The 16,382-nt window shown below is 45.5% G+C and overlaps 1 protein-coding gene across 1 annotated transcript in view; it reads right to left on the bottom strand.

Annotated features, from left to right (window-relative positions):
- Window positions 1-11,693: 11,693 nt before the first annotated feature.
- OTOL1 (otolin 1) overlaps window positions 11,694-16,382 on the bottom strand; it is a 31,877-nt gene continuing 27,188 nt past the window's right edge. Inside the window, exon 6 of the mRNA XM_053309013.1 lies at window positions 11,694-11,955. Within this exon, the coding sequence (XP_053164988.1) occupies window positions 11,694-11,955 (262 nt within the window). The remainder of the gene's footprint in view (window positions 11,956-16,382) is intronic.

Raw genomic sequence — 16,382 nt, 5'->3', positions numbered from 1 at the left:
TCTGAATTAGTAGAATAATCCACTCTACTGCCATTCCTTAACTAGCTGAACTACAAATTGAGCTTAAATGGTCAGACCTACCGCTAGTACAGAAATGGAATATGACATTTCTGAAGAACTGCAAGAAAGATATAAGGATCATAAACTTTATCAGGAAAGTTCACCATGTGAGTCTTTCTGCATAAAACCAAAGGTTCATCTAGTCTAGAATCCTCCATCTTGTCCTTGATCCTGCTTCTCATGGTAGCCAATCAGATGCTTCCAGGAAACCCTTAAACAGGGCACAGAGGCAATAGCCCCCCACCATTGCTGATCAGCAAGTAATATGCTCCATTTTTAAAGATGCATATTGCATGCACAGAGCCTACAAACATTAATTTATTTATATACAGTTGGGCCCCCTGTGCAGAGGTCACCTCCAACGCATAGAGGTTGCATATAACAAGGTGGAGGGGACAGTGGGCATGATCTTAATCCCACTACCATCACCCCAAGGAAAGCTCTTCTCCATCAGCTCCACCAAGTCCAACATTCTGTTGTGGCCATGGTTGGCCACAGTGGCCAACAAGATGTCTCCAGGAAGCCCATAAACCGAGCATGAAGGCAATAGCCCTTTCCCACCATTGTTCCTCAGTAGCTGTAATTCAGAGATATAGTCTCTCTGAATATGGAAGTTCCACATAGCCATAGTGGCCTAGAGCCTCTGATAGACTTCCCCACATAGGACTGTACACACACAGTGACTATCTGCATAGAGCTAGAATTACGCAGAAACATAATATAAGAAATGTAAAGTACTTTAGACAGTTAAGAGTACTCTATAAATTATTCATAATAAGCTTGTACCTGTTTTTCATAACGTCGCCGTGTTACATGGCATAAAGGGTACATTAATGCAAAACTAGTGATCCAAGCCATGTCATTCTGTTATGCAAGGAAGGCCCCTCTTCCTAGGCTCAGCATGGGTAGTTTAGGAAGAAATAAATGTCCCAATAAGCAATTTGATGTTCTAAGCATCTGGAATGCAAATCACATCCATCTGCCAGGATAGGGCTCAACTATTTTGTTTGTTTGTTTTCTTGACTTGAAAGAGAAAGCTGCCCAGAGACAGACATTTGGGGCGGCATACAAATTTGATACATCAATACATAATATCTAGGCAAGGGGGGAAACAGCTGTCTTGATAGGGCTGGCAGAAGCAGCTTTTAGAAGTCCAGGGTGCTGGTAGTGCCTACAGGATTAAAACTATCCTTGGGATGACTCAAGAACAACTAGTTTGGGGAAGCAAAGAATGTTATCAAGGGAATGTTTTGCTGAATATTGAAGAATTACGGAGGGAAGGTCATTGACGTTCTTAGTTTACTTACCTTGAAGCTTGCTTGACATTTGCAAACTTATTCAGACAATGGACCAGATTCCTCTTAGAAAACACTGAAGCTATTCTGATGATCACTGAAAACCTGGCTAGGGGAGCCCAGCCCGGTTTTCAGTTATCATCAGAACCATCGGGCCCGCGGGTCGCTTTCCTGCCTCCCCAGCCACCACTTCCCCCAGCACCACTTTCTCTCGGCTGGCCGGCCAGCCATTAGCCTGCCCATTCGCTTTCCCCCCCGGCAGCTCGCTCGTGAATTCTCGTGAGAGCTGCCAGACATGAGATTAGTGACAGGTACATTTAAGAGAATTATAGAGAGAGAGAATTCAAGCTATAGGATCATAGCATGCTGTAACTTCATACTATGACTTTGTAAAATACAAAGAGGTCATTCACACAATCAAAAAATGTCCTACTCGGGTTTACAAGCTGTGATTGCTCCCAATTTGTGGAAGTAAGGTAGGAGGAAAGCCTGGGTAGAAGTGATTGTGTGGAAGCAAGGTAGCAGGAAAAGCTACCCAGGTTTCCTCCCACCTTGCTTCCACACGATCACTTCTACCCAGGTTTCCTCCCACCTTGCTTCCGCACAATCACTTCTACCCAGGTTTTCCTCCTACTTTGCTTCTACACAACTAAAAACTGAGAGCACACAAAGCTCCTAAACCCGGGTAGAACATAGTTTATGATTGTGTGAATGACTTCAAAGACTGTATATTAGTTTGCGGTAAAATTCCAGTCAGGTGGATGAAGGAATGAAAGGGGAAGCAGGAAAAATTGGGGGTGGGTGCCTATTGCCTCTTGCTACCCCTTGCAGTTATACCTGAGTACTCACCCTGTTATCCACCCTGTTAATAATACTTTACCTGTTCCCCTGGAAATAAACTGATAATTTCAAATACGCTGTGGTCCATCAATAGAAAACCTATGCACTGTTTCATATGCCTAGCCACCCAAGAGATGGTCAGCACCACAGCACTGATCCCCATTGGGAGGGCTGTGAAGTCAGAATCAAGACTGCCCCTTCATTCTCCATCCAAAGAGGGCAGGTGGCGGGGAGTAGGTGGGTCTGGATATAATCCCCTATAATCTCCAAACATGAGACTGATGCTGTCAAATCTCAACAGCATTTTGATATCCTAAGAATATGAGACATGGCTCCAGGGATTTCCAACTTCTTCTGTCTCCAGTGACACCATATTTTGTTCTTCACCCCCTGTTCTTTAGATATATCAAGTTCAGAGTCAAAGCAAAGGAGAGTCGGATGTTAGGAGTCCCCTTTTCCGACTCATTCCATATACCTAAATATCCGATTTTTAAAATCTAGTTCAATACCTTTTCGCCTGTTGTAGAGCAACACTGCCCTCTGCTGCTGATTTCTTGCTCTTTGCTGTCACAAAAGAAAAAGGAAATACAAAAGGCTATGGCTAGAATGTTCTACCTGAAGATGTACTCATGCATTTTAATATTCCCGCTTATGTTTTTCTAAAAATTACAAAAATGTTCAGTCTTTGGACAATGTAACTGCAACCGATGCACTTAATACACCAGCTTTAGCATATGCCACATTACAAATGCATGATGTGCAGAGGGAGAAGACTGTTCCAGTTCACTCATATAAACTGCCACTGGGTCTCTGAGCTGAATTTATATCCTGAATTCAAATAAACACAATTTAAATTTTATTTAACTCCTCCACATGACAGTAAACATTACAGTTGTCAGGCAAGCTAAAAGTGACAATTGAACAGAAGCATGTAGAATTTGAGTGGTGAACCACACAAAAGCAAAGCAGGTCTAGATTTGGTCAGTGCCTGCATGGGAAACCAGCACCAGGCAAGAGGGAGGGCTGGCTGGGAATACAAGAGGTGTGTACAGGCCTCCTGATCTGCACCATGGCCCAGCAAATGCATCATTGCAGCAAGGAGGAGTAAAGTGGGTGCTGTTCTTCCACAAACAAAACAAACCTGTCTAGAAAGCAAAGACAATTCTTGCTTTCTGGCACCAGTCCCTGCTAAGTCACTGTCCCCATTTTGTCCCTATTTTTGCCTCTTAGGGATGCCTTGTTCAATTTTATTTTTCCATGTCAGGTGTTATAGTTGTCATTGTTCAGGATTCAGCCCCTTCCCCAGAGACTCTAGAAATTAAATCCCCAAGGGGGTGGGTGGATGCCTCATGTGTCTCGTGCACAGGGGTGTAGCAAGGTTGGAGTGGGCTCAGAGATAAGATTTTAAAATGTCCCGTCCCCCACTGAAGCTCAGCTCATGAAGTAAAGAAATCTTAAATGAGGCTGAATAGTGGTAACAAAAAGCAGAGAGAGAGAGAGAGAGAGAGAGAGAGAGAGAGAGAGAGAGAGAGAGATCACCTATGTGCCACAATAGAACATCACCCTGAATTATTTTTAAATGGTTTTGTAAATTGTGGACAATGCAAATCTTTTAATGGTACTAGAGAAAGAAATGCTGTTCTAGTAGCTCCAGGTCTTAACACTCACATCAGTTTCGGAGGATGAATACAACTGAAGGAAGCCCGGGCGGTGTGCGGCTGGGGAAGTCAGTCATGTAACTTGCCTCTGGGGGGCACACCAAGGCACTGGGCCCCCAGACAACTGCCTTGCCCCTTGCCCTATTATAGTTATGCCCCTGCTCGTGCACCTGCATGTAAATGGGTAAGGCACTTTGCAGGCACTTTGCAGTGGACACAGCATATAGTGGGTGGAATCCAGTCTTCGACAACGTGTATTAGTGGGTGAGGGTCTGATCCTTGGTCTGAGAATTGGTTGTTGCAAGTATATCCCTATTTTCATCTGTGAAATGTTGGAAGGTTGTTGTTGTTGTTGTTGTTATTAACTACATTTTTATACCACCTTTCTGCATTGACAAAGGCACCCAAAGTGGTTTACAATATTAAAAGAAGCAAATTACAGAAGATTTTTAAATAGTTGTCTCAAGCTGTTGGTCTTTTCAGGAGCTGAGGACAAGAGCTCCCTAGCCTGGGTGCATCATTTCTTGCCTTCCTCTCAGGACACACTGGTCTTTCAATATTCCTGGTAAGGGGGGGGGCTGCCCCATCAATCCTCACAGGCTAGAGCTGGTCTCTATGGGGGCCGATGTTATGCTCTCCCCTTGCCCGGGTGCCTCCTTTCATGCTTTCCTCTCAGGGCACACTCTGAGGTTGGGTTTGACTCATCTGCTTTACTATTGTGGAATAATGTGTTCTGCATGCACTTTATCGCCTGCTTTTCATGTGCACCATGCTTTTAATCAAAACAATGTGCCATGCCTCCCAGGTTGCTTGGCCACACCCAGTGTTCCCTATATCTGATTCTCAGATGTTGACTACAACTCCCACAATCCCAAGCTGCAATGTCCTTTGGCTGGGGATTATGGGAGGAGTTGTAGTCAATAGCATCTAGGAATCCCTGCTACAGGGAATATCGACTACACACCCTATGCATTCATAAGCATGTCCTTCTGTTCATCAGTGAAATGCCGGTGTGCACGACAAAAACAAAGCTACTTCTTCATATTCTATTAACAACTTCTGAGGTAGTCTCAGAGGTCCTACCACCAGGCAACAAGAAGCATCTGCCACAGGGAGCAGATTTTAGTTGCAATTAAAGGAGGCAGGGAAACAGAGAGACACCTTGCACCCTTGGGACACAACCCACCAGACGTTATTCCGCACAAGTACAACTGAAATGTACAAGAGCTAAGCTAAATTGTGCTTTTACACAGCTTCTGTTCATCTCAGAAGTAACCCCCTCCCAATGGATTGTGCTCTGTATTAGGGGGAGACAGGTGCCATTTTTATATTCTGCTGGAGGCACCGAAATGCCTTGGGGCAGCCATGGTCAGATTAGACAAATACCTTCAGCCTCCAATTCCTCCTATGAAGCAACCCATCAGACTTGAAGCAGACCTTGGCCTAATGACATTTTTAAAGCAGCTGCCTGTTCAGAATTGGAATGAAATACTTGTAGAGTGTTACTGATTTTACTGCTGCTCAGGCTTGAAAAAGAATCTGAGGGGCTCAAAAAGCTCACTCTGAGAGGAGAATCAAACCCCTGAAGCCTCAAAAATTCTTTTCGGCATGGAGATATCCTGCCAACACACACTTGCCCCCTACCCTTAACATGCCAGGCAGTACGTGGCAGCAGCTTCCCTTCCCTTCCTGTGATGCAGCACCAGTGGGAGCTTCTCTTACATCTGTAAAAAGATGTAGCAGCAGACTTTTCCCCTTTAAACTTTCCTTCTTTTCCAAATGCACCCCACCAAGTATTCATGTGGTCCCACCAAAGGATGACTATGCACCCTGGTTTTGCTCCAGCAGAGGGTCTGTTAAGCAGAGGGTCTGTTAAACAGAGGGTCTGTTAAGCTCCTAGCAGACAGATTGGAACACAGGAAGTTGCCTTATACCAAGTCAGACCATTGGTCCGTCTAGCGCAGTATTGTCTTCATAGACTGGCAGCAGCTTCTCCAAGGTTGCAGGCAGGAGAGGTGTCTCTCTCAGCCCTATCTTGGAGAAGCCAGAGTGGGAACCTGGAACATTCTGATGCTCCTCCCAGAGCAGCCCCATCACCTGAAGGAAATATCTTACAGTGTTCATGCATGTAGTCTCCCATTCAAATGCAAACCAGGGCAGATCCTTCTTAACAAAGGGGACAATTCATACTTGCTACCACAAAACCAGATCTCCTTCTCTCTTTCCCAAAAGCTACTGTCACTTCCCCATGATGATTAACCCAAGAAGCATATGTCCAAGAAGAGTGTGTGCCACTAAGATTATGTGCCACATTTGTCATCCCAGAGAAGCTGACCAGATCAGTCTCCAGCATCTATGAGTACTGCATTCTTCTAAGCAGCACCTGAAAAATAACCCTTTCCCTCCCGCAATACCAAAAGTGACATCAGAAAATGATCAGCCTACAGATATTCTCTCCACCCATTTACAGTTTAATGGAAGAACACAGGCTGTATTACTGTGAACTGGTAGATCCACAGTGTCTATGCCACTCTATTAAATGCACTGACCCAGTTTCCCTCCACATTTTATAGGATAGCAGGGGGAATTGCTGGGAAGAGTTAATTTGCAATGGCATTAGTTACACTTTTTATGGGAGAAAAGGCATCCTAACATGTCACCAATAGAAGCAGCTACTCTTCAAGGACAGTTTAGTCTTGTGTTTAGAGTAGATAATTGGGCACCCTAAAGGTCCTAAGATCTTATAGTGATGCCTAAGTCACTGATGAGTTTTTTCATGGCCTATTCCCTTGACTTGACTGCACCTTCATCAACCCTGTCACAAAAGCTGTGGAAACAGCAGGGCCCCATTGAAAGACAGGTGCTACTCCTGGATAGAACTTTTCCTAGATAATTAGATTTCCCCAGGTCACTAACACTAGAAGGGAAACACAGAAGTTAATGAAAAACTTTTGAACACAGCATTTATGTTACCTGAATTGGGACAGCAATCAATTAAGGCAATGGGGGAAGCATTCCTCATTCTTTTGTCATGATAAGGTAGGAACAAAACTTTCAGACTTCTAGCCTGAAACTTCTCCTTTGAGAAAGTGATAAAAATCATACTGCTGAAACTCTGGTTTTGCCATCGACCCTGGGACTGCCTTTGACAAATACTGATGGTTGGCTGTAGACTTGTCGGTATTAGTTGTTTACACTGGATCGTTGCCAGTTTGGGACATATCTTTATAGGGATCCTGCCCTTTCGAGTATACTTTGTGGACTTGGAGGGAAGCCTGAATGGAATATGGCCCTGAAGGAATCAAGTACAGGACACAGGTCTGGTTAAGCCAACAGCTGTAGGTGTTGGGGAGTTAAGAAAGCGCTACCAAACTGGATGAGGGAAGCCTGACAAATAGAAGTAAGGACCGAAGAGATATTGGGCCCTGACTTGATGAGGTTGTTCAGAGAAGATTGTAAAAGGCAGTTGAGGATGCTGTAAGCTACTCTAAACTATCAGTGCTATACTTTGCTCTGCTACTGGGTTATAAAGCTTGGATCACCAGCACACATATTTAGATACATATCCCATTGCAACCAAGTGCATTTCCTTCCAAATGGATGTGTTTATGATGAAGGAATAAAAATGCTATCAAACTATTAATAATAATGATCTAACTCCATTTTCTGGTATAAATTTTTAACCTAACAATATAAAACACATACACTTTATGCACTAACTATTGCTCTCTGAGATCATAATCATAGCATTTGGGTTTATTAAACAATTTTCTGTTGTCCGCCAAACTAAGGATGCAATTCTACATACACATATTAGGGCATAAATCTCATTGAACTCAGCAGGACTTACTTCCAAGGTAACCTGCTTGGGGTTGCCCTGCCCATCACTTATTGATAATACTTATCTAAGTATGTACCAATAGGCTGAGCTCCCAGAATGTCCATATGAACAAATTCCCTCTATAAGTAATGTGACTCTATTATTCTAACATTTTATTAACCTGTTTAAATGAAATAAAATAAACTTAGAGAGCATGAGCACTATAGGCCGACATTTTTATTGACTAAATTGGTGCTCTTTCAATACCAAATTGATGAATAATCATAGCCAGTGATCTTATTAAAGCTATTTTGCATATTTATGAAGAACCCGTAGCTTAATATACTGTTATAGGGCCATGAAAGTTTATGTAGACCTCTAGAAATGTCAGACTAGTATTCCAAGGGTCCCATAAAATGGAGTATTACTTGCTTAAATCACATCCCAACTAAAATAAAAACCAGTAGTTGTTTTATTAGTTTGTCCTCATTGAAACAAAATCCAATTTTCCTACATAGTGTTTCTAATAACTGGAGGCCAGAATGGAGACCCGTTAAGGCTAACAACGTAGGCATAAATTCAAGACTTAAATTTCACTTAGTAGAAATGATTTCTCAGCGGAGAGCCATAGGTTGTAGCATAAAGAGGTGAAACTCTTAAAGGAAGAGGAACAAAATGGCAGGCATGGGTGTGAAGGATGGCTGGTGGTTGCTTTGAGTCTAGCTACATGTTATACTAACCACATGAAAGCCTCCAGGTTCTGTTTAGAATTCTGAAGACTCCTCCTGAAATTTGAGAAAAGCTGGAAGGGCTGTCTGTGACATCAGACCGAGAAGTAAAGAAGTAGCACGGGCCTGACCACATTTCCCCTTCAACTGCCTCTAGTTACCTCACTCCGCTAATCTCTCCTGCTCCTCAATCTCCCTTGTGGAACCATTGAAGAGAAAAATAAAATTAAACTGAAAAGAAATGGAAGACAATGGCAGCATCAGATGGGAAGGCACAATAGAGCCCGCTGGCTGACATGATGCACAAGTTGAAGGGGAATGGAAGACATTGGTGCCAACACTGCTGTGGCCCTGCTGTTTCCAACTGGCAGTTGTTCAAGCTGTGTCTCCATGGTTTCTTCCACTGTGTTGAATTGTTGAAGAAGAAACAGTTTGGAGTCGACTAGATTACAAACAATATTACCAGAGATAGTTGTGTCACACCTGGTGCACTTAGGAACAACTGTAATGCCTTTTGATATTGCACCAGCCCCAGAAGACTCTAATCCAAGTGCTCAACCACGCTGTGACAACTAGCATCCCCTGCCCTTACTATGGAATAATAGTGCTGTGAAGGGAGCAATGACAAGACAAGACAATCTTTATGCAGTATCCCAGGAATCATTGGGAAGTCCAACAACTGGAGACCTTAAAGATCTGACATATTTGCATACTATTTTTCCAACAATATCCATATCACAGCAGATAGGTGCATAGGATTCTTCCTAAGCTGCAGTGGTGGTGCAAGCAGTTAGACACCCATAGAGGCTATTCACACAAGCAGCCCTACCCTGGCTTGGGCAGCCCTACCTGGGTAGGGCTGCTCATGTGAAGCATCAGGATTGAGGCCGATCCCGACACTGCCTCCCTGTGTAGCCTGCAATTTTTGCCCAGGCCCAGGGTCATGTGTCTGCTTGGGCTGCAAGCAGCCTGAGCAGCCTGAGTAGAGTGCCTGGCTTGAGGGGAAATCCTTCGCTGAACTGTCCTCATCGCGTGGTGCATTGTGGGATATCTGGAGGCCGGGATGCATTTTCCCAGCCTCCAAAATGCTGTGTGGCTCATGGCAGTGCCCATCATGTGGACACATGGGCCATGCAGCTCAGATTGTCCCTGGATTGTAAGTGGGGGGGGCGGGTAGATGCTATCCTACTTTCCCTCCCCACCCTTCCCGGCCCAACAAAAGGTCATGTGAATGACCTGTTGCAGTTAAAGGCACTTCATTGGCTGAATGAAGTAAAATATTTTTGTGGGTTGGCATCCTGTTTGTAGCATGCTATTTCTCTTGAGCACTGAGATATTTGAATTAAATTTACACGTTCAGAATCAGTGAGGTCTGAATACCAGCTCTGTCCCTGTATACATTTTTAAAAGTCGGAAAGGAAAATGTATGTATTTATTTATTAGGAAATTTAATATACCACCCAATCAACAGACTCAGGGTGATGTACAAACAAGAACAGCACACGAGATTTGGGGTGAGGTGATAAATAACCCCCCCCCCCAAAAAAAAATAAAGGGCAAATGCCTGGCGGAAAAGAAATGTCTTCAATAAGGTTTTGAAGGCTGAAAGGGAGAAGGCAGACTAAATCTGGGGGGAAGAGGATTCCAAATTGAAGGGGCAGCAACAGAGAAAGCCCTTCCATGGGCCCTAGTACTATGGACCTCTCTGAGACCAGGGTCCGAAAGAAGGGCAACCTGAGAAGCTCTCACAGGACAAGACAGGACTGGCCGGAAGAGGCGGTCCTGCAGGTAAGCAGGTGCTAGGCCCTAAAGGGTTTTGAAGGTGAGAACCAGCACTTTTAATTGGACCTGGAAGCAAATAGGTAACCAATGCAGCGACCACAAGAGAGGTGTCACACTATCATATCTCCTCGCACCCATAAGCAGGCAGGCCACCACATTCTGGACCAAGTGAAGCTTCTGGGTCATCTTCAAAGGCAACCCCAGATAGAGAACATTACAGTAATCCAGATGAGAGATGACGAGGCCATGAGTTACCATTGCCAGGGCCTGCCAGTTGAGATAAGGCAGCAACTGGCAGACCAGCCAAAGCTGGGCATAGGCACCTCTGGCCATGGCCTCCACCTGCTGCTTGAGCAGGAGCCATGAGTCCAAGAGGACCCCCAAGTTGCGGAGCACCTCCTTCAGGGGCAGTGCAGCCCTGTCCTGGGAGAGACTCAGATTCGGCAATTGGCCAGATTGAGAAGCAAGAGCAACTCAGTCTTGGAGGGATTAAGTCTGAGCTTGTTTTGGCCCATCCAGACCCTGACAGCCTCCAGACACAGGGCAAGCACAGGAATGGAATCTCCAGAGCGGCCTGAGGTGGCAACATACAACTGAGTATCATTGGCATATTGATGGAATCTCACCCCAAATCGACGGATTTCGCCACCCAGTGGCTTCATGTAGATGTTAAAAAGAATAGGTGAGAGAACCGAGCCCTGAGTCACCACACAAAGGAGTAGCCACAGGGCAGAGCACTCACCACCAATGCACACTGGCTGAAAGTGCCCACTGAGGAAGAAATGGAACCACTGCTAAACAGTGCCCCCAATACCCAACCCGTGCAGGCGCTCCAGAAGGATACCATGGCCAATGGTATCGAAAGCTGCTGAGAAATCTAAAAGGACCAAGAGAGGGGCCTCATCAAGGACCTCATCAAGGTCAAGGACCTCATCAAGGACCTCATCAAGGTCAGGATACAAGTCATCAACTAGAGCTACCAGTGCCATTTCTGTGCCATGCCATGGCCTGAAACCCAACTGACAAGGATCTAGAAAATCAGCTTCATCCAGAGCTCTCTCAAACTGAGCACATACAACCTTCTCCAAAACCTTTGCAAGGAAAGGAAGGTTGGAGATTGATCTATAATTATCAAGGACCTCAAGATCGAGAGAGGTCTTCTTCAAAATAGGGCCTCAGCAGACTCAAAAGTATCCCAGATGACATCACATGACGAAGTCTCCGTCATCTCATCGGATCCTGTGCAATTGGAGTCCAACTCTCGCCGAAGGCGAGCAACTTTATCAGCAAAGAATAATCTAGCAAATATGTCACAGTGGTCAGATGGAACCTCCATTGGATCCACATCCCCAAGCAGGGAACAGGTAATCCAAAATAAGGCCACTGGATGAGAGTCAGCTGATGCAATAACAGCGGAGAAGTGAGCAGACTTCACTGCCCTTATCGCCATGGAATACTCCCGAAGATAAGAGAGTAACCATGCCTGGTCGTCTTTGGCATTAGTGTTCCTTCAGCAGCTCTCCAGGCATCTCTTAAGGTGCTTCATCTTCCTAAGCTCCTGAGTAAACCAAGGAAGCCAGGATCCACTAATCTTGAGAGTCTGCTTAGGGGCAATCTCATCCAGAGCCTTCATGGCCTTGATGTTCCAGGCCTCAATGAGCTGCTCTGGAGAGGTGCCCACCAGATTGCTGGGAACATCCCCAAGAGCCTTCCCAAAACCATCAGGATCCATAAAGCGCCTGGGGTGGACCATCAAAGTGAGACCACTACCGCTGCAGAGGCAAGGAGCAGTGGTAATCTGCATAATGCAAAATATGTCATGTGATATCTGAAATGAGCTCTACCTAACCCAGTAGGGTCAGAATGTTGTACAGCAGATGTAGGCAACCTTGGCTTCCCAGCTGCCATCATCCTCAGCCACAATAAATGAGAGTTGCAGTTCAACAACAGTTGGAGATCCAAGGTTGTCTACCCCAGTTATAGGGGATGGAGAGCCAGTCTTGTGGTAGCGAGCATGAATGGTCACCTTTGCTAAGCAGGATTCACCTTGGCTTGCATTTGGATGGGTGACTACTTATGAACACTGTCTGCTGTAAGACATTCCTCTTAGGGGATGGGGCAGTAGGTAGCTCAGTATATAGCAAATGTTTTGCATGCAGAAGATCCCAGGTTCAGTCCCCGCCATCTGCAGATAGGTGTGGGAAAGACTCCTGCCTGAAACCTTGGAGAGCCACTGTCAATCAGTGTAGACCACCAGAACTGTAGAACTACATAGACCAATAGTCTGACTTAGTATAAGGCAGCTTTCTATGTTCCTGTGTTAGACTGCTTTTCTCCTTATTTAGTGAAAGGCCAATGAAATGCCAAGGTTGGTCACTATTTATGGATCATGCACTATGTATGAGGGTCATATGGGTCATAGATTATTTAGATGGGTCGCTATTTATTATGAAAAGCCAAGATGGGTCATTATTTTAACTCCACTTACTGGGACAGAAATACAGAGAAGAATACAAATACAATAAATATTTATATACTGCTTTTCAACAAAAGTTTCCAAAGTGGTTTACATAAATATAAATAAATAAAATGGCCCCTGTGTCCAAAGGGCTCACAATCTAAAAAGAAACATAAGCCAGACACCAGCAACAGCCACTGGAGGGATGCTGTGTTGGGGGTGGATTGGGCCAATTGCTCTTTCCCTGCTAAATAAAGAGAATCACCACTTTAGAAACGCACCTCTCTGCTCAATTGGCAAGGAAGAAGAATCAGAAGAGTCACTTTTAATGAACAAAATGCAGATAAATAGCATCACCTGGCATCCTGTAATTCCTAGACATATGCAAATAATTTTAAAAGGGAAAAAAGGCATATTCCCATAATTTATTCTATAACTAATCCACTAAAATGGAAGGTATATGAGACGAGGTGAATGCAATTCAAGTGTATTCTTCACAGCCTGAGGCACCTTGACCAGACACCACATATTAGAAGGGCTACCCATCAAAGAGTGAAAAACATTATCTTAATCTTTGGGGTTATGTTTTATAGCTCTCTGTGCTCAGTTTGACAGCTTTATCTCTACAAGTTATTGCTAGGGGCAAGGATTCTGTAGTCATTTCTGCCTCTCAACAACCAACCTACATTTATACAGAATAATAAAAATGCACGTGTTCAACTAATTTATCCATATCCCGCCCCCCCCCCCCCATCTCTGTAAATGCAAATATTAAGGGAGTCAGGAGTGCTATTCTTCTGAGATTATGTCCTCAGGGAATTTCACAAAGAAGCTGATACCTGACAGAACATCCTGACATCAACTTGTATTTAAAAACAAAAACAAAAATATATGTCTGCTGTAACTGTGGAGTCCGTGACTGTGGAGATGCTTTTGAAATTATACAGACCATGGCCGACGTCAACCATTTTCTGTGAAACTCACAAAAAAATTGGCCAGTCCACAAGGACTTCCCTAGGCATTTCAGTGGAGATGACAATGGCTGATACAATGTGCAGCCTACCATTGCCATGATGAGGAAGCAGTGTTACTGCAGGTTTCCCCATTGTCGCAAATGGGGAAACCTGCAGAAACACTGCTTCTGGAACTGCTGCTTCTGAACACAGCATTGAAGCTTGCTTTGAAATCCATAGCAGCCATGGTGACAAATATGCTGTGTGTCTCCAGCTTCATATTTACACTGTCTGGAATGGCAGTCTTGAACCAAGCAGGTATCAACCATACAGTTGATCAAGCTTTGTAACAGGTAGTCAGATAACTATGGGGCAAAGCACACTCAGAGAGGTTAGCCTGGACAAAGTCCTCTTATAAGTTGCTCAGAATGAGAAGCAAGTACTGAGGCTTGGTGGGCTGGTCCTTGGTGGTCAGCTGACTGAGAATTCAGTAGATCCCAAGGCAGCTATTATACCAGGTGGCACCCTTGAAGAGCAGAATCTAGTTTTCAAGGCTTATATCAGAAGCACAACCCTGGTGGAATGGGATATAAAGTGCCAGGTCTGAACCTAGTTGCTTGTGGTCTTAGTTTAAGAATCAGTCTTGTGTCTTATAAAAGCAGAGCCAAAACTACTCATGATTTCTTTTCTGGTGCTGCTGAAAATTGCCCTCAATTTTTAGGAATTTATTTACCAGACTTCTTGAAATGTCCACCCATATTCATCTTATTGTGAAGGGTGAAACTCTCACTTCTACAGTCCCACTATTGTATTGCGTTGTGTTGTATTGTATTGTATTATGATGCATATAAGGATAATAAGTACAATTCATTATTTTTGGACCACATCATACATCACCACCAAATTATGCCACACCCTCCATTTTTCCTTATTGATTAGAAGTGGCTCATTGCCAGTGGCCGTTTGAATGCTGCCTTGTCCCTCTCACCTCCCCTGCCCCTTGGATGAGCCCAGTGCTAACCAGCCATGTCCTCTCCTCACCAGCCCTGCATGCTGGGCCAGAGACCAGAACTGATGTCGTCCCCTTTCCCCTCATCTTCCAGACATGCATTCTGTAGCTGGCTGCATGTGTGCATCCAGTTTCTCTGGCCTCTCTAGCCCTATTCACACATTATGAGTGCCAACCATGTTCATGCTTACAACCGCAAAAGTGGAGATGAAGTCCCACCCCACGCTGTCACTCATCCCCTCCAGCCAGTCCATTCACACTTACGGCCCCGTTTGTCTGAAGAGGGAGGCATCATAAACGTGACGGCTGATGGTTCTCTGAGCCGTAACTTCAGATGATCCATATAGCAGCTCACAGAAGCACCAACCCTTATGCATTGCTTACAATGCCTCCCTCTTTAGACTAACAGGGCTGTGAGCATGAACAGGACAACTGGAGGGCTGAATGACAGCATGGGGCAGGACTTCCTCCCCGCTTTTGCAGTTGTAAGTAAGTGCAAGTGTGGCTGGCACTCAAAACACATGAATGGGGCTTATCTCTCACTGTCAATGTGCTTTCAAACTTGTTTGCTGGAACGTCAAACTTGTCTGCTGGAGAGACACAGGGGCTATTCACATGACTGCGTGGGAGGGCCAGGGGTAAGGCAGGTTTCAACCTGTCTACCCCCAGATGATCGCTCTTTGCCCCTGTGTCATGTAAGCTGTGCACCCACAAGACCCACACTGCTGGGAGCAGTGTAGATCTCAGCTAAGGCCAGGACTTGTTATCCTGGCCTCTGGGTATCCCACAGTGTACTGGGTACCATGCAGTGGGGAGATGGATGCTCTAGATGTGTCTCTGGACACTCCAGGAGATGGACACTCTAGATGCCTGTCTGTGTCAGCCTGAGCCGCAAGTGCGCTGAAACACAATCCCGGCCACCTGGTTAAAGGCACATTTGCTAAGAGCTGGCCTTTGGTGCTGGATTTGGTGCTGTGGGACCACCAGGATCCACATGGATCCCAGCAGTTCTCATGGGCAGCTAAGCCAGGCTTGGTTGCCTAATGCTGGGCTTGGTTGCTCATGAGAACAGCCCCACAGTGTAAGAGAGTGAGCCAGTCCCTGGTACTGGTGCAGCAGTGGCGACAAGACTAGGCAGCATGCATTCAGCTATGTTGGCCAGTCTACTCTTGCTGCCACCACTGCGCCAGCACCAGTGAGCAGCTCGTGCTCTCCCACTTCTCTCCCTGGTCCCTCCAGTACCAAAACCAGACAAGATTGGTGCTGGGAGGAACAGCGTGGCAACAGAGAGAGAGGCCAGCAAAGCAGGATGCACACACACTGAAGCTCTTCTCACGATCCGTGAGAGAAGAGCTTCTGTCAGGTCTGCTTGGAGAGCGGGTTTGTTCTCCCTGCAGACAATCAAAGGGCAGCCCTGGGGCAGCTGGGGCAGCCGCCCACATGACTGCTGGCTCTGTCATGGAGCCGGCGGGGGCTGTAGGCATTGGGGTCCGCACAGGCCCCAGATGTCCCAAGATGCCCCACGTGAGTGCGTGGGGCATCGTGGAGAGACCCCTGAGTCCGGGAGGCTGGCTGCAGCCTCCCAGTCGGGGGTCTAGTCATGTGTCGCCATGCGCCGCAGCGACACATGAGCAAAGAAATGAGGTTAATGGAGCTCTCACTCCATTAACCTCATTTAAGGGGAGGGTGTTATAGGTGGGCAAGCTGCCTTGGGAGCACAGGACTCGCCCACTAGCCTGGTGGTTTTGGTCAACGGAAAGTGGGCTAAGTTTTCCATCG

The sequence above is a fragment of the Hemicordylus capensis genome, chromosome 3 (genome assembly GCF_027244095.1).
Source record: "Hemicordylus capensis ecotype Gifberg chromosome 3, rHemCap1.1.pri, whole genome shotgun sequence".
NCBI classification, from domain to species: Eukaryota; Metazoa; Chordata; class Lepidosauria; order Squamata; family Cordylidae; genus Hemicordylus; species Hemicordylus capensis.
Note: the sequence above shows the minus strand (reverse complement) of the source record. Positions and strands in the feature narration are given on the sequence as shown.